The sequence below is a fragment of the Oncorhynchus mykiss genome, chromosome 12 (genome assembly GCF_057628025.1).
Source record: "Oncorhynchus mykiss isolate SJ-2025 chromosome 12, ASM5762802v1, whole genome shotgun sequence".
Taxonomy (NCBI): Eukaryota; Metazoa; Chordata; class Actinopteri; order Salmoniformes; family Salmonidae; genus Oncorhynchus; species Oncorhynchus mykiss.
Genome location: NC_143033.1, coordinates 78,193,408 through 78,216,270, shown reverse-complemented (window position 1 = coordinate 78,216,270; position 22,863 = coordinate 78,193,408). Strand labels below are relative to the sequence as shown.

General features: G+C 43.2%; 1 protein-coding gene and 1 long non-coding RNA gene across 20 annotated transcripts in view; one reads left to right on the top strand and one right to left on the bottom strand.

The window, feature by feature from the left end:
- Nucleotides 1–22,863, top strand: part of LOC149979382 (uncharacterized) — a 133,386-nt gene that overhangs the window by 1,021 nt on the left and 109,502 nt on the right. The gene's annotated exons all lie outside the window — the stretch shown is intronic.
- LOC110538397 (rho GTPase-activating protein 27) overlaps nucleotides 1–22,863 on the bottom strand; it is a 38,755-nt gene that overhangs the window by 10,660 nt on the left and 5,232 nt on the right. For 11 of the 19 annotated variants that reach the window (XR_016485284.1, XR_016485285.1, XR_016485286.1 and 8 more), the window contains exons 2-5: nucleotides 20,069–21,134; nucleotides 2,789–3,346; nucleotides 2,185–2,394; nucleotides 1,993–2,076 (exon numbers count right to left, since the gene is read on the bottom strand). Coding sequence is in view for 16 of the 19 variants with exons in the window: in XM_021625188.3 (XP_021480863.3) it covers nucleotides 1,993–2,076; nucleotides 2,185–2,394; nucleotides 2,789–3,346; nucleotides 20,069–21,046 (1,830 nt within the window). In the remaining 3 variants the exon portion in view is untranslated. Of the gene's footprint in view, nucleotides 1–1,992; nucleotides 2,077–2,184; nucleotides 2,395–2,788; nucleotides 3,347–8,600; nucleotides 8,802–12,844; nucleotides 13,034–14,145; nucleotides 14,364–20,068; nucleotides 21,135–22,863 lie in introns of those variants that run through there. The other 8 variants (XM_090193444.1, XM_090193449.1, XM_090193445.1 and 5 more) reach the window with 6 other exon arrangements.

Genomic DNA, 22,863 nt, shown 5'->3' with positions numbered 1-22,863 from the left:
ACATGGTGGTGGCAGCATCATGGTTTGGGCCTGCTTTTCTTCAGCAGGGACAGGGAAGATGGTTAAAATGGATGGGAAGATGGATGGAGCCAAATACAGGACCATTCTGGAAGAAAACCTGATGGAGTCTGCAAAAGACCTGAGACTGGGACGGAGATTTGTCTTCCAACAAGACAATGATCCAAAACAAAGCAAAATCTACAATGGAATGGTTCAAAAATAAACATATTCAGGTGTTAGAATGGCCAAGTCAAAGTCCAGACCTGAATCCAATCGAGAATCTGTAGAAAGAACTGAAAACTGCTGTTCACAAATGCTCTCCATCCAACCTCACTGAGCTCGAGCTGTTTTGCAAGAAGGAATGGAAAAAAATGTCAGTCTCTCGATGTGCAAAACTGATAGAGACATACCCCAAGCGACTTACAGCTGTAATCGCAGCAAAAGGTGGCGCTACAAAGTATTAACTTAAGGGGGCTGAATAATTTTGCACGCCCAATTTTTCAGTTTTTGATTTGTTAAAAAAGTTTGAAATATCCAATAAATGTCGTTCCACTTCATGATTGTGTCCCACTTGTTGTTGATTCTTCACAAAAAAAATACAGTTTTATATCTTTATGTTTGAAGCCTGAAATGTGGCAAAAGGTCGCAAAGTTCAAGGGGGCCGAATACTTTCGCAAGGCACTGTATTTCAAGGCCTACCTTCAAACTCAGTGCCTCTTTGCTTGACATCATGGGAAAATCAAAATAAATCAGCCAAGCCTCAGAAAAAAAATAGTAGACCTTCACAAGTCTGCTTCATCCTTGGGAGCAATTTCCAAATGCCTGAAGGTACCACATTCATCTATACAAACAAAGGTATGCAAGCATAAACACCATGGGACCATGCAGCCATCATACCGCTCAGGAAGGAGATGCGTTCTTTCTCCTACAGATGAACGTACTTTGATGTGAAAAGTGCAAATCAATCCCAGAACAACAGCAAAGGACCCTGTGAAGATGCTGGAGGAAACGGGTACAAAAGTATCTCTATCAACAGTAAAACGAGTCCTATATCGACACAACCTGAAAGGTCGCTCAGCAAGGAGGAAGGGGGACAAAATATTGTACTTTTGGAGAAATGTCCTCTGGTCTGATGAAACAAAAATAGAACTGTTTAATGACCATTGTTATGTTTGGAGGAAAAAGGGGGAGGCTTGCAAGCCAAAGAACACCATCCCAACCGTGAAGCACAGGGGTGGCAGCATCATCTTTTGGGGGTGCTTTGCTGCAGGGGGGACTGGTGCACTTCACAAAATAGATGGCATCACGAGGGAGGATAATTATTTGGATATATTGAAGCAACATCTCAAGACAGTGAGGAAATTAAAGCTTGGTCGCAAATGGGTCTTCCAAATGGACAATGACCCCAAGAATACTTCCAAAGTCGTGGCAAAATGGCTTAAGGACAAGAATGTCAAGGTATTGGAGTGGCCATCACAAAGCCCGGACCTCAATCCTATAGCGTTTGCGAGCAAGGAGACATACAAACCTGACTCTGTTACACCAGCTCTGTCAGTAGGAATGGTCCAGAATTCACCCAACTTATTGTGGGAAGCTTGTGGATTTCTCCCCGAAACGTTTGACCCACGTTCAACAATTTAAAGGCAATGCTACCAAATACTAATTGAGTGTATGTTAACTTCTGACCTACTGGGAATATGATGAAAGCAATAAAAGCTGAAATAAATCATTCTTTCTACTATTATTCTGACATTTCACGTTCTTAAAATAAAGTGGTGATCCTAACTGACCTAAGACAGGGAATTTTTACTAGGATTAAGGGTCAGGAATTGTGAAAAACTGAGTTTAAATGTATTTGGCTAAGGTGTATGTAAACTTCCAACTTCAACTGTATGTGCAGTACAGAGTTGCCCCATACATTTTCAAGCTCTTTGAGACCTGGTAAAAAGCCACTCAATCATTCCTTGAAATTACAATATTGCTTCTCTTCACCTCTGCTGGAAGGTTCCACTGGGATCTGGAGCCGTCTCTCAGGTAGTAGTATGTCTTTCCTTCTTGATCCACAGACTTGAGCCACTGCCAGGATACACACACACACAAGACAAAACAGCGTATGACACACACTGCATGGTTTCTCAAACCTCTCCCCTTTCAAAGCACTAGACCTCGATTCAATACACTTACCTGCTCCTGTGTGCGTTCGCTGGTGAATACGGTCTTCCCATCTGCCTCTACGGAGCGCTTCCAGCCCGCCGGGACACTGTCTAGAATGGCCCGGGGTATGATGGCCAGTTTAGCTTGCGGCGTGGACAGGATGTCTTTGGGGAACACCGAGGAGGAGGTGTCTGGAGCTTCGTGGTCTTCTGTCAGGTAGTCTTCCTTTGGGAGAGGGGGCTGAGGAACAGAAGATTTGTCAATGCTTTTAAGATGGAACTCAAACTGAGTGGCTAATTTATAAAAGGTTTATGACATGGTTCATAACATGCTAGCGATTCTGCTCAAATGGCAAACGTTCTTAGTAACTTCGCTAGTAACACTTTGTGAATAAACAGCAAAAAGCATGTGTATGCCATAGCAGGCTTTAGACATAACTAGCTAATGAACTAACAAAACAAGACTCCCTCAAGACCATGAAGCAGATGTTAATGCGCTGGTGTCTGACAGAGACTGCTTTAGCAGTCAACAATCCAACAACACTTTCCACTGTTCTGTATTTTAGAAGCCTTATCTGTTGATGAGCTTGAAACAATGGCCATATTAGTCAAATAAAGCATAAGCTAACCCTTACCGGTCCTCTGTCTGGGAGCTTCAGCATGGGAGGCTCAGTAACAGGAGAGGAGGGGGCGATGGGCTCCGGAGCTCCCCAGGACGTGGCCCCAGAGGTGGGGTTATAGAAGTAGTTTCGACCGGTGGTCTCATCAAACACCTGTTCCCAGTTGGAACCCTGGGATGAGGCTGGTGAGAGGGCTGGGGACAGGGCTGGGGACAGGGCCGGGAACAGGGCCGGGGACAGGGCCGGGGACAGGGCCGGGGACAGGGCTGGGGACAGGGCCGGGGACAGGCCCGGGGAAAGGGCCATGGACAGGGCTGGGATAGCCAACGCCTCCTTGGGCAGCTCCATGTCTGTGGAGGGGAGGGTGCTGCGGGGGTCGGCCCAAGTGGCTTGGCCCGTGGCTGGGCGGTAATAGAACTCTTTCCCACTGTCCTTGTCAGTGTGCACCTGCCATCCCTCCTGGGTAAGGGGCAAGTCAGGACTCAGAGCTTCTAACGGAGGGGATTGTGGGATGTTTTTCTTCAGCTCGGTGACGTTGGCGTAAACAGCAGTGTTGGGGCTGGCATTCTCCGCCTGGAGACAGAGATGAAAGAGAGGTCACAGGTCAGTCATCAGGAATAACATGAGGAGGAAGAAACATTTCACCCCCAGTCCTAAAGGCCAGTGAGCCACCAGTCCATAATATCTTGTGCTCTATATAAACAGAGTGGACTGCCTGCGTAGTACTCCCCAACCTCACCTTATTTGCAGTGAAGCCAATGGCCCCATCAGCCCCTATGAGAACAATCCGTGAGAATCTCCACAACACAAAAGACAGAGGGGAAAAAGTTCTCTACCTGCACCTCCCTTTACTCCCATCAAGTAACAAAGCACTGACTTGGGATCAAATATCATTCTCCCAACCCCTTTGTTCGAATAGGCTGAGTTACCCAACTCATCACAATATGCCCATTCTTACAAAGTGCAGACATTGAAAGAGCTACATGTGGATCTCACTTTTGAGTGTGTTTTTCTTTCTTAAAAGAGTACAGACAACATCAACATTCAATTGTAAGCCTTTTTTCAGTTTCAGTGGAAATGGCCATACGTCAGTAATATCTGCATCCAAAAAAAGTGATCTGTCCTGTTAATGTCTTTCCCGAACCCTACATACATCTCAGGGGTGTGGAAGTGAAGAGCAAAACATCACATCTCAAACAGAGGAGATTTCCACCACGTGGAGTGGAGTAGACCACAGGGATCTGTGTGGCAGACCGTCACTTCATTGACAAACACAAGCACATTTCAACATGAGCCAGACATGATAAAAAGCTATAAAGACTGGGGAAGTTTGAACGACAACGCAGATGATGTTACAGCTAAATACTGTACTATAGGCCACATTTACATTTGAGTAATTTAGCAGAGTCTTATCCAGAGCGACTTACAGGAGCAATTAAGGTTAAGTGCAGACAGATCTTTCACCTAGTAGACCTTTCGGTTACTGGCCCAATGCTCTTAACCTCTAGGGCACTGTACCTGTCGCCCTCACATATGTAGGCTAAGTACTGCAGGCATAGAATTGAACATGTAATTCAATTGGCACAGACACAAAAATTAGGACAGGCTGAGTGAAATGAGCATGAAGTCTTAGATTAGTGAAGGAAAATACCATAATTGGGACGCACGCCCTTAGGTACTTACCTGGGAGACACCCAAAAAAGTCACAAGCCTGTGTCTGAAGCTACGGCAAGCCTTGAAGATCATGTCGGTCATATTCCCTGACAAAGGCACCTCTTCGAACAACGTAATGATCAAATATGTTGCATCCCATCAGGGGATATAACATTTTAACTAGTAGATCCAAAAGCAGAAGTATTAGCAAGGACATACCACCGTTTTTCAGACCAGGTACCAGTTCCTTCTTTTGATTACTACCTGGCTTGAAGAGGGGCTTTTTTTTGTTGTTGCTTTGAATAGGTTTTTAAGAAACACTGAAAAAGCCAGAGACCAGGGAATAACTGTTTTTGGGTTGCCCAATTCGCTCCTTGTAAAACAGACATTATTCATGAAAAATTGCTTTAAAGGAAAATCCTGGCTCAGAGGTAAGGTTTCTTTGGTATCGGCAAGACTCTTCTGTGTACCACACATGGACGTATACTGGCCTGAACACACAGACAGACTATACCAACCTAAATACTTGTAAGAAAAACACAAATAAGATACATGGCTGGGTGGGTGGAGGGAGGGAGTCGACTGTCCAACTGTCATTTCCTCTCAAAATGGGCTAATGGACATTTTGAACATAAACACACATCCCAGTTGGGTTGTTTTGTTGTATACTGCTTACAAAATCTCTGCCGTAAAGTACCTGCGTAATACTTACTGTATGCAAGTATAAAGTAAAACACCAGAACACATTGATACACACACACCTCTATGCCTGAAGGTACTCTAACATTTAAAATACACATGTGCACAATGAGAGTATTAGTTCTGTGCTAGAATGATGCTGTAGCAGATAGTGTGGATAGTGTTTCCTTGTTCTGTGACATTACCTTCTCTGGGACCAGACGGGGTCTGTCAGAAGCTGTGGTTCCCTGGTTTGGTGGTACCTAAAGGTCAACCTGTGATACGCGAGTCTGCCCACTGTTCATGTCCTATGAACAGCTGGCATTGATTGTACAAAACATTAGGAAATCCTGCGATTTCCATGACACAGACTGACCAGGTGAATCCAGGTGAAAGCTATGATCTCTTATTGATGTCACCTGTTAAATCCACTCCAATCAGTGTAGATGAAAGGGAGGAGACCTGTTAAATAATGATTTTTAAGCCCTGAGACAATTGAGAAATGGATTGTATATGTGTGCCATTCAGAGGGTGGAGTCAACATGGGCCAGCATCCCTGTGAAACGCTTTCGACACCTTGTCATCCATTTTCCAATGAATTGAGTCTGTTCTGGGCAAAGGGGGGTGCAAATCAATATTAGGAAGGTGGGTATCTATGTGCATAACGCAACAGATGACAACATCATAAAAAGAACTCCAGACTCTTGTACCAACATAATTGTTTTGTTATTCAAATGGTACCTCAGACAGACACACCCTAGAAACCACCTGGGTTACAAAGCTGCAGGCTAGAGGTTGATCCTAGAATCATCATTTAATAATCACTATACAGTTCTGTTTCATTAGACAGAGTAATAAACGCTACAAATTAATAAACACGCCTTGGGCAACGCAGAGCATGGGCAGCAGTAAATATGCAAGCAAAACTATAAACAAACTCTCACTCTCAGGTTTCGTTTAACACCACCTGATAAGTTCTTCTTTGTGGTTGGAGAGTTTTCTTTGGAATGTGGCAGTGACTACTGGCTACACATTCAGGTTAAAACATCAAAACCTGCCTGTGGAAAGCCCCAGTTTTTCTACAGTAGATATTAATGAAGCTTAGCCTACCCCTCTTCCTTTACAGTAGCAACACAACAATAAGCTACAAGTGCAGGTGCGTGTAGCAGAAGAAACTAAAATGATATTTAATAATAGATGCGTAATAGTAATAAAAGTGATTGTGGTGATGATTCTTTCAATCAACCGGAAGGAAGCACATTGTTTCTTATGAGCTAAAGCCTCCAAGCTAAATAGCATACCAGCCTCCTCAAACCAAACTAAATGGAAAGGATACCAGAATGACTGGTTCACACACAGCAACGTGAACATTTTCTGCCAGTCAGCAATACCTGTCATGCCAACCATTTGTTTGGAGCCTAGGTGGATAGTGGCAATATAGTGACTTTTTGTAATCTCTCTAATCTCTCTCTGCTGTCACAGAAGGAGAAGAGATATCACACCTTTACATCATATTATGTTCCTGGCTGCGTGTATCCAAGCAGGTTATGGTCAAGTATTAACTTTCTGCTTGTGACTCATTGTCAATGATTTATATTTACAAGCAATGAAAACCAAGATGGCATTCCTCCCTTGTAGTTTGACCCCTTCTCCCTGGCAGGGTTGGGGCAAACCTTGTCATGCCCATCATCATAATATTATCACACTTACAATTACATCAAGCTTTTTGACACTGCATAAACAGGACCAAGGAAGTCAAAGACAATTACGGATGTACATACTGTACCCAATGTGTCATTTATGATAACATAATTGCGTATAATATGACAGAATATTCGAGAAATTACAACTGATTGACACTTTACAGTTTAAAATGAACTACAACTGATTGACACTTTACAGTTTAAAATGAACTACAACTGATTGACACTTTACAGTTTAAAATGAACTACAACTGATTGACACTTGAAGGTTTAAAATGTACTATTGTAAAACCACTGTAGTGGAATAGAGATACACTGACTGTACAAAACATTAGGAACACCTGCTCTTTCCATGACACAGACTGACCAGGTGAATCCAGGTGAAAGCTATGATCCCTTATTGACGTCACTTGTTAAATCCACTTCAATCAGTGTAGATGAAGGGGAGGAGACAGGTTAAAGAATTTTTAAGCCTTGAGACAATTGAGACATGGATTGTGTATGTGTGCCATTCAGAGGGTGAATGGGCAAGACAAAATAATGAAGTGCCTTTGAACGGGGTATGGTAGTAGGTGCCAGGAGAACCGGTTTGAGTGTGTCAAGAACTGCAACGCTGGGTTTTTCACTCACATCAGTTTCTTATGTGTATCAAGACTGGTCTACCACCCAAAGGACATCCAGCCAACTTGACACAACTGTGGGAAGCATTGGAGTCAACATTTTGGGCGGCAGGTATCCTAGTGGTTAGAGTGTTGGGCCAGTAACTGAAAGGTTTCTGGATCGAATCCCCGAGCTGACAAGGTAAAAATCTGTCGTTCTGCCCCTGAACAAGGCACTGTTCTCAGGTAGGCCGTCATTGTAAATAAGAATTTGTTCTTAACTGACTTGCCTAGTTAAATAAAGGTTAAAAAATAAATAAAACATGGGCCAGCATCCCTGTGGAATGGTCTCGACACCTTGTAGTCCATGCCCTGATGAATTGAGGCTGTTCTGAGGGCAAAAGGGGATGCAACTCAATATTAGGAAGGTGATCCTAATGTTTTGTACACTCAGTGTATATGGACAGATTGGAACTATATAAGAGCATAATCTCAGTCTCGCTTTATACTGTCTTCATCTTAAATCTTCGAACGCTCACTCAGTATTGACCTTAGAAATCAGATGAGGTGACTGAATGCTGCATGGCAGTGAGTGCCACATGGTTTACTGGTTGATGTGCTTTTCCATTCAATCACCAGTGGACTGACTCATCAATTCCTCATATTGATAAACTGATGAAAAAACAGCTGACACTATCAAGATCTAAATAGACAAGAGTTATGGACCCATATTCAGCCTGTAGATATTTAGAGTAATAGTAAGTAGCCTATAGAGCATTACATAAATACCCCCCTACAGAACAAGAACATCATGGTCTGGGCTAATGCATAATCACAATCTATACCTGAGCTATTTTGCATCTGAGGGTCAAACACTGTGTATGTCAGAGGTCATTGACCGACAAATATACAGTATATTGACAAGATAAGTCAACTGGAGGAAGGTCATGTTTTCAAAAATGTAATGTGTGCTCAAATAATACCAGGTTATTGCCAGTGACCAAAATGAAATTTGATAGAAATGAATGCTTACTCTGAATCACTGTAATTTACACCACATGTATAATACATGTACTAAAACTGTTACAGTTAGTAGCTATTAATGCGCATAAAATCCTATTTAAACAGAGCAAAGCCTCAATCCAAATCTAAACAACAAATGGAGCCATCACGACCATAAAAAGGGCAAATTACCTGTTTAAAGTTTGTTTGGTTAATCTCAGGCTCAATGTAGAGTAGACTATCCTTCAAAGATATAATTTAGAAGATATAGACTTCAGCTTTCCCTTAATCCAGTTTTAAAGTACAGTATTCACCTCACTATTCCACACTGTACACTCACACACTCCATGCCTTGTCAGGTACGCTACAGTACAGGTAAAGCCACTGCCTAGCAGCAGTAAGTCTTGGGAGTGGTTGTGATGTTCCTCAGTTTAACCCTCTCTTGCCTGCATAGATTGCGAGCACACATAATGCACAGAATGCAGCCAACACAACACTGATGCCTTGCATAACTAAATAATAACGTTTTAGAAAAGCATGTGTGCGTGTGATTGAGAAGCACTGAAGGGAGTATCTTTACTCAATCGCCTGTTTACATTTAGCTAATTAAATAATTATGTCATGAGAACATTTCAGGATTCAGGAGCTCTGCAAACAGTTCTGCTCAAAAACTTGAGTGTGTGTGTGCGGCCTGGCGTGGCATGGGGGCTAGCCTATTGGAGCGGAGTATGGGAACATGTGTTTGTGTGTGTTTGTTTCCAGTTGTTTGGGGCAAGGCTTGCAGCCCTACAGTACAGGAAAGGGCTCCTCCTTTGTTTTGTAAACACACAGCACAGTGGCCCAGCGGTGCTGCTAACTGGGTACTATGGCTGGGTGGGTGTACCTAATTTCTACCAGCATGTCACATGTGCAACTTTACTCCACACACAGAGATGTGTACAAAGCTCTCCCTCGCCCTACATTTTGCCAATCTGACCATAATTGTATCCTCCTGATTCCTGCTTACAAGCAAAAACTCAAGCAGGAAGTACCAGTGACTCGCTCAATATGTGGCAGGGCTTGCAAACTATTACGGATTGCAAAGGGAAACCCAACCGCTAGATGCCTAGCATTGAAAGCCTACCAGACAAGCTTTATGCCTTCTATGCTTGCTCTGAGGCAAGCAACCCTGAACCATGCATTAGAGCACCAGCTGTTCCGGCAACTGTGTGATCACGCTCTCCTTAGCCGATGTGAGTAAGACCTTTTAAACAGGTCAATATTCACAAGGTCACAGGGCCAGATGGATTACCAGGATGCGTACTCAACGCATGTGCTGATCAACTGGCAAGTGTCTTCACTGACATTTTCAACCTCTCCCTGACCGAGTCTGTAATACCTACACGTTTCAAGCAGACAACCATAGTCCCTGTGCCCAAGAATTCCAAGGTAACCTGCATAAATGACTACCGCCCCGTAGCACTCACGTCTGTAGCCATGAAGTGCTTTGAAAGGCTGGTCATGGCTCATATGAACTCCATCATCCCATCATCCCAGAAACCCTAGACCCACTCCAATTAGCATACCACACCAACAGATCCACAGATGACGCAATCTCTATTGTACTCCACATTGCCCTTTCCCACCTGGACAAAAGAAACACCTACATGAGAATGCTGTTTGGCATTCATCACCATAGTGCCCTCAAAGCTCATCACTAAGCTAAGGACCTTGAGACTAAACACCTCCCTCTGCAACTGGATCCGGGACTTCCTGATGGACTGCCCCCAGATGGTAAGGGTAGGCAACAACACATCCGCCACGCTGATCCTCAACACAGGGGCCCCTCAGGGATGCGTGCTTAGTCCACTCCTTTACTCCCTGTTCACCCACGGCTTTGTGGCCACGCACATCTCCAACACCACCATTAAGTTTGCCAATGACACAATGGTGGTAGGCCTGATCATCGACAACGATGAGACAGCCTATAGGGAGGGGATCACAGACCTGGCAGTGTGGTGCTAGGACAACAACCTCTCCCTCAACATGAGAAAGACAAAGGAGCTGTGGACTACAGGAAAAGAAGGGCCCATTCACATTAACAGGGTTGTAGTGGAGATGGTCGAATGCTTCAAGTTCCTTGATGTCCACATCACTAACAAACTATCATGGTCCAAACACACCAAGACAGTCATGAAGGGCGCACAACAATGCCTATTCCCCCTCAGGAGACTGAAAATATTTGACTTGGGTCCTCAAAACGTTCTACAGGTGCACCGTTCAGAGCAAAACGACAGATTTTTTAACTTGTCAGCTCAAGGATTCAATCTTGCAACCTTTGGCCCTAAAAATGATCAAAGACTCCAGCCACCCAAGTCATAGACTTGAATTCAGCGCATGTGACAAATACAATTTGATTTGATTTGTATCACTTACTGAGTGACAGAAACAGAGAAGAGTGCATGTATTGCTTAAGAGCTATATAAAATGTTATAGCACTGTGAGTGAAACATGATCAGATGATCGAAAGCTCATTGAGTCATACTGCATGTTACATCCTGTCCAATATGTATGTTGCTAATTATACCTCTACCACAAAGCATCGAGCAGTTATTTATTCTCACGATGTTGCAGTCAGACACAGGCTACATTTAGAATGACTTAGCTATTAAGGCAAGAAAAAAAGTTTGCCCTCTCATGACTGTCTACACTTGAAGAGTTTATTTCCAAAATGCTATATCCACCAATTGTTCACATTTGGTTGCTTATGGGTACCTTCATGTGTGTGTAAAATATTACTGTTCTCAGATTTTTTTATTAATAGATTTTAGATGTGTATGAAAATGTTTTTTTATTGTTATTATTCAGTATATCCATTCTTTAGCCAGAATGGAATGTTCGTAACCTGTATATTTGACTGTGATATCTGGTTGTCTCACCTAGCAATTTTAAGATGAAGGCACTTACTGCAAGTCGCTCTGGATAAGCAATGACGAAACAATGTTTGTATATATTGATGTCACAAATGTATCATTTGTACATTTCTTTATACAACACGTACAATTTGTCATATTTAACTGTGTAAAACCTAGTAGTACTACTTATTTATCTGAGAGTGAGGTGGATATATCATATTTTGCAAAAAATAAGATTTTTTTGTCTCTGAAATTAAACCATCAAGTGATAGATTTTAAACAAATACATGTCTGTCATTGAACAACCCCATGCCATGATTAGATAGTGAAAAAACAGACCAATCTCTTTCATCATTTCTTCAAACAATAAAAGCTAATTTATCGACATTTCTGATAATGTATATAGAGCGTGAAGTTTTTAACTCATACAGCTTGGGTGGTTATCAGGTTAAGGGGTGCATACCTTAAATTATTTGGATGGGATACAGGCTTTATAAATGATGAATGGATTCTTCCTTATGTAGCTGCTTACAGAAGTTGGCCAACTCATTGGCTGTCAAGTTATAAATATAATGAAGTTATAAATATAATGTCCACTACTCCAAATGTAATTGAATGATTCCATGTTTCTCAGCCATGATAAATGATTGTTTAATTCTACATGTCACCTACAGTTCGGCTTCCATATAACAAACATGATGGTTTATTGTTTATTGCTGTATGTAGAACTTATATCAAGTCACTTGACCAAAGGCCACAGAATCAAAAGCCGAAACCTAGGAATCACACAATGTTTATTTTGTGTCAAATTCAAAGAGGTGAACAGACACTGAATGTGGCTGAAATCCAACCGATTGTTATTGTGCAAACATGTTTTAAATACACTTCAGTTTGTTTCTTACTGGAACTCAGGCTTCTGTGTACCTGCTTAAACATAACAGAAATCAAACTATGCAGGTGAGAATCAAGCAAATACCTCTAAAATAGTGACGGCTGCTAATAATGGCCAGAATGGAGTGAACAGAATGGTATCAAACACGTGGTTTTCATGTGTTTAATACCATTCCATGAACTCCATTCCACACATTACTAGGAGCCATCCTCCCCTCAGCAGCCTCCACTGCAGTCTAAAAGTAGTACTATGGTGACTAAAATGTAACCCAAGGTTACTCATCTTTGTGCCGGTTCAGATATTCCCCAGCAGTCTACAGGCATGTGGTGACGTGTCTCAGTTCTGCTCAAAATGTATTCAATGTCAACCAGTTTTGTAACAAGAAGTGTCAAAAAAAGATAAGATATTGAATACATAGAATGGTTACATGTGAATTACTTTACACAGATAGTAGGCAGGACAAAGAGCGTTACACACATTCAATTGTTAACTTAACACTGGTGCAGCAGCTCAAACATAAAATGCAGATTCATTTTTTTTTGTAAATTATCATCAGAGAATTTAAAACAGGCAGGTAATAATGACTCGAAAGTCAAATATTAAACTATTATATTTAAACTACATTAGAACAGCATGAACTTTAAACTTACCCTGGCTCTATCTATTGCATTCTCAGTGTCACCAGATCACAAACTTCTGACATAAATGCCTGTCAATTGTAATCCAAACCTGACAAAACCATGGGACTCCACTTTTGACACCTGAATAGGTTTGTCTCTTTGCGCCTATGAGAGATCTGAAGCCTTTGACCCTCCTCTCTGCACAACATACTTGTGTCTGAGCGTTGTAATTGCATGGTTCCTGCATCATAACATATCTCCCTTCCCAGTCAGATCCAAGCCTGATAAAGTTCCTTTGGGAGAAGAAGTTCAGGCTTTATGAGGAAAATGTGTATTTCAAAGTATCTTGCCCCATAAGTGAATATGTTGTTTGACGTTGTCTTTTGTCGTGTTGTTTTCAAGTGACAACATTAGACTGCGGTGGTATGCATATCATCTCTGCAGTTCATGTAAAGCAGTGATTCAGGATAGCTTAGAAATTATTTTAATGAACAAATTAATGTGAACATTTTTATTTCAGAATCTAGACATACTCCATATGTTAGAGCACACTATAAAGGAGGATAATGACACCAAGATGTTGTCTGTATCATGTACAGTTCACAGGTTATAGGTGTCACGTTCTGACCTTAGTTCCTTTGTTTTGTCTTTGTTTTAGTATGGTCAGGGCGTGAGTTGGCGTGGGCAGTCTATGTTCTTTTTTCTATAATTTTGGATTTCTGTGTTTGGCCTGGTATGGTTCTCAATCAGAGGCAGCTATCATTCGTTGTCCCTGATTGAGAACCATACTTAGGTAGCCTGGTTTCACCTTTGAGTTGTGGGTGATTATTTTCTGTTCTGTGTTTTTCTTCACCGTGTTTCCAGTGTTCAGTTGTTTCATTAAAGAATATGAACACTACCACGCTGTGCATTGGTCCTCCTCTTCTTCCACCCATGATGAGCGTTACAATAGGGTCTTACAGGAGGCATGTAAAATGGCCACTTTCATCGTGATTTTCAAAAAAATGGTTTGTGATACAAATGTAAAAAGCATGTTAACCATCCTTTCGCTGAAGTTTCTATGCAAGATCTGCCAAAACAATCTCTTTGCAAGATCACCCGCGCTGGCTTGGAATCGCCCACTGAACAACCCTGACCTAGATCCTCCCGTCTCTCCTATAATTTTCCTATTACTCTATCTGACCTAAAAACATGTTCATGCACTTTTTACAGCTCTTTAAATCACTGTGAGTGTGAGTGGTATAACCAGAGAACTTTTACATTTTAATATTGTTTGAAAACTTGAAAAGCGTCCTGGATTGATTCCCCTCTTCCCCTGGAGTCAAACTCACCACTTCCTGCCACCACGGCTCAAAAAAGCATATTCTCCGTTGACGTTACCTCAGCAGTGCCGGCCTGTAACTGACCCTCTTTTCTTTTGTCTTCCATGGTTTCCTCTGTCCTCCCTATTTCATTATCTCTGTGGCCAAAGCATTAAACGGCCTGGCCACAACCTCATGACTAACGCTAGCAGACAGAACCTCATGTGTTTCTCCTGACTATTGTGTGTGATGTCACTGGCAGCAGTGGTCATGCTGATCACCATTGTATTCCTGCTATTTTCTTTTGAAAACACTTCCTTCACCACTATTGGCAATTGAGGAGTCACAGATTCAAGACTGAACTATAGGCTGAGAAGTTGAACTTGTTCAACGAATCAGTTGACTGAAACTTTCAGTGAAAAAATCAAGTTACCAGACAGAAATACGGTAAACAAATCTCTTCCTGATGTTTTAACTTGAATATTTAATATTTAACTCCAACAATGCAGAGAGAAAGAAAATAGAGAAATAATAGAAAAGTAAAATACTTAATAATAAATACATAATGAGTAATACATAATAACTTGCCTATATACACGGGGGGCCAGTACCGAGCTGTCGGGAGCTTCATGAAATGGGTTTCCATGGCCGAGAAGCCTAAGATCACCATGCTCAATGCCAACCATCGGCTGGAGTGGTGTAAAGGTTGCCGCCATTGGACTGTGGAGGAGTGGAAACGCATTCTCTGGAGTGATGAATCACGTTTCACCATCTGGCAGTCTAACGCACAAATCTGGGTTTGGCGGATGCCAGGAGAACGCTACCTGCCCCAATGCATAGTGCCAACTGTAAAGTTTGGTGGAAAAGGAATAATGGTCTGGAGCTATGCCCCTTAGCTCCATGGTTTGGGCTAGGCCCCTTAGCTCCAGTGAAGCGAAATCTTAACGATACAGCATTCAATGACTTTCTAGATGATTCTGTGCTTCCAACTTTGTGGCAACAATTCAGGGGAGGCCCTTTCCTGTTTCAGCATGAAAATGCCCCCGTGCACAAAACGAGGTCCATACAGAAATGGTTTGTCGAGATCGGTGTGGAAGAACTTGACTGGCCTACACAGAGCCCGGACCTCAACCCCATCAAACACCTTTGGGATGTATTGGAACACTGACTGCGAGCCAGGCCTAATCAGTGCCCGACCTCACTAATGCTCTTGCGGCTGCATGGAAGCAAGTCCCCGCAGCAATATTCCATCATCATCTAGTGGAAAGCCTTCCCAGCAGAGTGGTGGCTGTTATAGCAGCAATGGGGGGACCAACCACATATTATTGCCCATAATTTTGCAATGAGTTACCACATACTTTTGGCCATGTACTGTGTGTACATATAACTAGCAATATTATGCCAGATAAAAACTGTAGTAGCAACGCATATGATGAGCCAAAAAGTTTGTGCAAAAAGGGTCAATGCGGATAGTCCGGGTAGCTATTTGGTTAACTATTTAGCAAACAATTTAGCAGTCTTATGGCTTGGGGGCAGAACCTGAATATGTGGATGTTGCCAGGAACTACCTTGATTTCCTCAACAACATTTAGTTGAAGACAGTGCCTCCCTGTGGTATCTTAAGTTATGGAGGAAAGAAAATGTCCACCATCTGTGAACAGGTTCTTCTGCACCCTGCCCACAGTGTTACCTGTCTGACTTGATATGCTATTCCAACTATTTGCTGTTAGCTAGCCTGCCAGCTTAGTGGAGTCTGTCACTAGCACAGTCAGTGTTGTCAGCTCAGCTATCCCCATTGTCTGTGCCTCGACCTGGGTTGGGCAAAACTAAACATGGCGGTGTTCGCCTTAGCAATCTCACTAGGATAAGGACCTCCTCCATTCCTGTCATTATTGAAAGAGATCGTGATACCTCACAACTCAAAATAGGGCTACTTAATGTTAGATCCCTTACTTCAAAGGCAATTATAGTCAATGAACTAATCACTGATCATAATCTTGATGTGATTGGCTTGACTGAAACATGGCTTAAGCCTGATGAATTTACTGTGTTAAATGAGGCCTCACCTCCTGGTTACACTAGTGACCTTATCCCCCGTGCATCCCGCAAAGGCGGAGGTGTTGCTAACATTTACAATACAAAAAAAATGACGTTTTCGTCTTTTGAGCTTCTAGTCATGAAATCTATGCAGCCTACTCAATCACTTTCTATAGCTACTGTTTACAGGCCTCCTGGGCCATATACAGCGTTCCTCATTGAGTACCATGAAATCCTATCGGACCTTGTAGTCATGGCAGATAATATTCTAATTTTTGGTGACTTTAATATTCACATGGAAAAGTCCACAGACCCACTCCAAAAGGCTTTCGGAGCCATCATCGACTCAGTGGGTTTTGTCCAACATGTCTCTGGACCTACTCACTGTCACAGTCGTACTCTGGACCTAGTTTTGTCCCATGGAATAAATGTTGTGGATCTTAATGTTTTTCCTCATAATCCTGGACTATCCTGGACAATTGCAACAAATAATCTGCTCAGATCCCAACCAAGGAGCATCAAAAGTCGTGCTATAAATTCACAGACAACACAAAGATTCCTTGATGCCCTTCCAGACTCCCTCTGCCTACCCAAGGAAGTCAGAGGACAAAAATCAGTTAACCACCTAACTGAGGAACTCAATTTAACCTTGCGCAATACCCTAGATGCAGTTGCACCCCTAAAAACTAAAAACATTTCTCATAAGAAATTAGCTCCCTGGTATACAGAAAATACCCGAGCTCTGAAGCAAGCTTCCAGAAAATTGGAACGGAAATGGCGCCACACCAAACTGGAAGTCTTCAGACTAGCTTGGAAAGACCGTGCAGTATCGAAGAGCCCTCACTGCTGCTCGATCATCCTATTTTTCCAACTTAATTGAGGAAAATAAGAACAATCCAAAATGTATTTTTGATACTGTTGCAAAGCTAACTAAAAAGCAGCATTCCCCAAGTGAGGATGGCTTTCACTTTAGCAGTGATAAATTCATGAACTTTGAGGAAAAGATCATGATTATTAGAAAGCAAATTACGGACTCCTCTTTAAATCTGCGTATTCCTTCAAAGCTCAGTTGTCCTGAGTCTGCACAACTCTGCCAGGATCTAGGATCAAGAGAGACACTCAAGTGTTTTAGTACTATATCTCTTGACACAATGATGAAAATAATCATGGCCTCTAAACCTTCAAGCTGCATACTGGACCCTATTCCAACTAAACTACTGAAAGAGCTGCTTCCTGTGCTTGGCTCTCCTATGTTGAACATAATAAACGGCTCTCTATCCACCGGATGTGTACCAAACTCACTAAAAGTGTCATTAATAAAGCCTCTCTTGAAAAAGCCAAACCTTGACCCAGAAAATATGAAAAACTATTGGCCTATACCGAATTTTCCATTCCTCTCAAAAAATTTAGAAAAGGCTGTTGTGCAGCAACTCACTGCCTTCCTGAAGTCAAACAATGTATACGAAATGCTTCAGTCTGGTTTTAGACCCCATCATTGCACTGAGACTGCACTTGTGAAGGTGGTAAATTACCTTTTAATGGCATCAGACCGAGGCTCTGCATCTGTCCTCGTGCTCCTAGACCTTAGAGCTGCTTTTGATACCATCGATCACCACATTCTTTTGGAGAGATTGGAAACCCAAATTGGTCTAGATCTAAACCTGGCCTGGTTTAGATCTTATCTGTCGGAAAGATATCAGTTTGTCCTCTGACAAATCAACTGTAAATTTCGGTGTTCCTCACTGTTCCGATTTAGGACCACTGTTGTTTTCACTATATATTTTACCTCTTGTGGATGTCATTCGAAAACATCATGTTAACTTTCACTGCTATGCTGATGACACACAGCTGTACATTTCAATGAAACCTGGTGAAGCCCCAAAATTGCCCTCGCTAGAAGCCTGTGTTTCAGACATAAGGAAGTGGATGGCTGCAAACTTTCTACTTTTAAACTCGGACAAACATAGATGCTTGTTCTAGGTCCCAAGAAACAAAGAGATCTTCTGTTGAATCTGACAATTAATCTTAATGGTTGTACAGTCGTCTCCAATAAAACTGTAAAGGACCTCGGCGTTACTCTGGACCCTGATCTCTCTTTTGACGAACATATCAAGACTGTTTCAAGGACAGCTTTTTTCCATCTACGTAACATTGCAAAAATCAGAAACTTTCTGTCCAAAAATGATGCTTTTGTTAATTCTAGGTTAGACTACTGCAATGCTCTACTTTCCGGCTACCCGGATAAAGCACTAAATAAACTTCGGTTAGTGTTAAATACGGCTGCTAGAATCCTGACTAGAACCCCAAAATTGGATCATATTACTCCAGTGCTAGCCTCCCTACACTGGCTTTACATGGGCTTGCTCCTACCTACAGTGCCTTGCGAAAGTATTCGGCCCCCTTGAACTTTGCGACCTTTTGCCAAAGGGGGCCGAATACTTTCGCAAGGCACTGTATCTCTCTGATTTGGTCCTGCCGTACATACCTACACGTACGCTACGGTCACAAGACGCAGGCCTTCTAATTGTCCCTAGAATTTCTAAGCAAACTGCTGGAGGCAGGGCTTTCTCCTATAGAGCTCCATTTTTTATGGAATGGTCTGCCTACCCATGTGAGAGACGCAAACTCGGTCTCAACCTTTAAGTCTTTACTGAAGACTCATCTCTTCAGTGGGTCATATGATTGAGTGTAGTCTGGCCCACAAGTGTGAAGGTGAACGGAAAGGCTCTGGAGCAACGAACCACCCTTGCTGTCTCTGCCTGGCCGGTTCCCCTCTTTCCACTGGGATTCTCTGCCTCTAACCCTATTACAGGGGCTGAGTCACTGGCTTACTGGTGTTCTTTCATGCCGTCCCTAGGAGGGGTGCGTCACTTGAGTGGGTTGAGTCACTGATGTGATCTTCCTGTCTGGGTTGGCGCCCCCTCCCCTTGGGTTGTGCCGTGGCGGAGATCTTTGTGGGCTATACTCTGCCATGTCTCAGGATGGTAAGTTGGTGCTTGAAGATATCCCTCTAGTGGTGTGGGGGCTGTGCTTTGGCATAGTGGGTGGGGTTATATCCTTCCTGTTTGGCCCTGTCCGGGGGTATCATCGGATGGGGCCACAGTGTCTCCTGACCCCTCCTGTCTCAGCCTCCAGTATTTATGCTGCTGTAGTTGATGTGTCAGGGTCTAGGATCAATTTGTTATATCTGGAGTACTTCTCCTGTCTTATCAGGTGTCCTGTGTGAATTTAAGTATGCTCTCTCTAATTCTCTCTTTCTCTCTGTCTTTCTCTCTCTCGGAGGACCTGAGCCCTAGGACCATGCCTCAGGACTACCTGGCATGATGACTCCTTGCTGTCCCCAGTCCACCTGGCCATGCCGCTGCTCCAGTTTCAACTGTTCTGCCTGCGGCTATGGAATCCTGACCTGTTCACCGGACGTGCTACCTGTCCCAGACCTATTATTTGACCATGCTGGTAATTTATGAACATTTGAACATCTTGGCCATGTTCTGTTATAATCTCCACCCGGCACAGCCAGAAGAGGACTGGCCACCCCTCATAGCCTGGTCCCTTACTAGGTTTCTTCCTAGGTTTTGGCCTTTCTAGGGAGTTTTTCCTAGCCAACGTGCTTCAACACCTGCAATGCTTGCTGTTTGGGGTTTTAGGCTGGGTTTCTGTACAGCACTTTGAGATTTCAGCTGATGTACGAAGGGCTATATAAAAAAAATTGATTTGATTTGATACTATTACTCTATGAACTGTAAAAGGCCCCGTAAAGGCCCCATGTAATGAAGGGCCTCACCTTTAATCAACAGTCATCCCTTCATAGGTACATACATAGTGTGAGGGAAAGACTGTGGCCCCAATGCGATCAAATAGGCAAGTCGCACTGCAGGTTCACTACTTACAACCACTTTACAGATAATACTTTTACCTGTGTCTGTGTTGGAGATGGAGAAGTGGGAATGATAACAGGTGTAGGTTCAGCCACAGCAGCAGGACTCACTGTCGGGGCCTTCTCCACTATTATAGGGGACTCATCCAGCTTCAGGTCCAATATGGATTCATAAATATTCTCAGTGTCCTCCTTCGATTCGTCCTCAGGCTCCACACTAGATTTCTCATTTTCTCCCTCCTCCAGCTCCAGAGGACATTCCGGCTCTTTCAGAGGTTCCTGATGGGGAATCCCACCACCGGTGACCTCGGCATCAGGAATGAGGGACCTCTCCACTGGGATGGCCTGGGAGGGCCGTTGGAGGGGGTCAGCTGGGCTGAAGCTGGGGGCTCGGGGGTTCAGGGAGAGAGGCTCCTCCACCGACAGGGAAGAGCCGAAGAGCACACCGGAACTCAGGCTTAATTGCTTCTTGTGTTTGGCACTATTGTTGGCTTGAGGCGAGGGCACTGTTAAGGGGACCTCAAGGGCAACGGTGGAGTGAAGGCCCGGCAGAGAGTCGTTCAGCTCGCCGCTCTTCAATGCCCTGGGAGACGGGTCGTGGAATTCTAAGGGTACGCCAAATGTGGACATGCGGTGCTCAGTCTTCTGATGTCTCTTCGGGGAGCGGAGACGGATAGTCACCTCATCTCCTGCCCTCGTTTCTGCCTGGTCTGGTACGGAGTGCTTTGGGACTGACACTGGCACCGGCCCAGGAACCAGGACCAAATCGGGACTGGGTGGATCAGCAAAGTCCAGCGGGGATGGGAACTCTGCGGGGAGCTCCTTGACATATTTAGCGGGTATATAGAAGGGCCTTGCTTGCTCGTTCTTCCTCACGTGCCACCAGTGGTCGTTGGTCTTGGCCAGCAGGATGTATCGTTCGTTGGGCTTGATGGACACCAGGCCCCCGTCACGGCCCGTGTACTGGTACTCAAACTCTACCAGCACCAGCCCCATGTTGCACACCAAGGAGGACATTGTGGCAGTGTGGTGGCCGTGGCAGTGTCTGTTGTGGCCACACCCCCTCTCTTTCCCCAAGGACGGTCAAGGCTCCACTGCAGGCCTCCTAAAGGGAACAAAAAAATATAAAAATTGGTTCACTACATTACTCATACTTTACAAAGGTATTGCATTACCTTACTGTTCTTGTAGATATACAGTATGTTCTGTACATATACAGTTGAAGTCGAAAGTTTACATACACCTTAGCCAAAAACATTTAAACTTAGTTTTTCACAATTTCTGACATTTAATCCTAGTAAAAATTCTCTGTCTAAGGTCCGTTAGGATCACCACTTTATTTTAAGAACGTGAAATGTCAGAATAATAGTAGAAATAATTATTTATTTAAGCTTTTATTGCTTTCATCACATTCCCAGTGGGTCAGAAGTTTAAATACACTCAATTAGTATTTGGTAGCATTGCCTGTAAATTGTTTAACTTGGGTCAAACGTTTTGGGTAGCCTTCCACAGGCTTCCCACAATAAGTTGGGTGAATTTTGGTCCATTCCTCCTGACAGAACTGGTGTAACTGAGTCAGGTTTGTAGGCCTCCTTGCTCGCACACGCTTTTTCAGTTCTGCCCACAAATATTCTATCGGATTGAGGTCAGGGCTTTGTGATGGCCACTCCAATACCTTGACTTTCTTGTCCTGAAGCCATTTTGCCACGACTTTGGAAGTATTCTTGGGGTCATTGTCCATTTGGAAGACCCATTTGCGACTAAGCTTTAACTTCCTGACTGATGTCTTGAGATTTTGCCTCAATATATCCACATAATTTTACTTCCTCATGTGGCCATCTATTTGGTGAAGTGCACCAGTCCCTCCTGTAACAAAGCACCCCCACAACATGATGCTGCCACCCCGTGCTTCACTGTTGGGATGTTCTTCGGTTTGCAAGCCTCCCCCTTTTTCCTCCAAACATAATGATGGTCATTATGGCCAAACAGTTCCATTTTTGTTTCATCAGACCAGAGGACATTTCTCCAAAAGTACGATATTTTTCCCCATGTGCAGTTGCAAACCGTAGTCTGGCTTTTTTTATGGCGGTTTTGGAGCAGTGGCCTCTTCCTTGCTGAGCGGCCTTTCAGGTCATGTTGATATAGGACTCGTTTTACTGTGGATATACACACTTTTGTACCTGTTTTCGCCAGCATCGTCACAAGGTCATTTTCTGTTGTTCTGGGATTGATTTGCACTTTTCGCAAATCAATCATCTCTAGTTCATCTCCAGGAGACAGAACCCGTCTCCTTCCTGAGCGGTATGACAGCTGCGTGGTCCCGTGGTGTTTATACTTGCATACTATTGTTTGTACAGATGAACGTGGTACCTTCGGGCGTTTGGAAATTGCTCCCAAGGATGAACCAGACTTGTGAAGGTCTACAATTGTTTTCTGGGGTCTTGGCTGATTCATTTTGATTTCCCATGATGTCAAGCAAAGAGGCACTGTGTTTGATGGTAGGCCGTGAAATACATCCACAGGTACAACTCCAATTGACTCAAATGATGTCAATTAGCCTATCAGAAGTTTCTAAAGCCATGACATAATTTTCTGGAATTTTCCAAGTTGTTTAAAGGCACAGTCACTGGAATTGTGACACAGTGAATTATAAGTTAAATAATCTGTCTGTAAACAATTGTTGGAAAAATGACTTGTGTCATGCACAAAGTAGATGTCCTAACCGACTTGCCAAAACTATAGTTTGTTAACAAGAAATTTGTGGAGTGGTTGAAAAACTAGTTTGAATGACTCCAACCTAAGTGTATGTAAACATCCGACTTCAACTGTACATC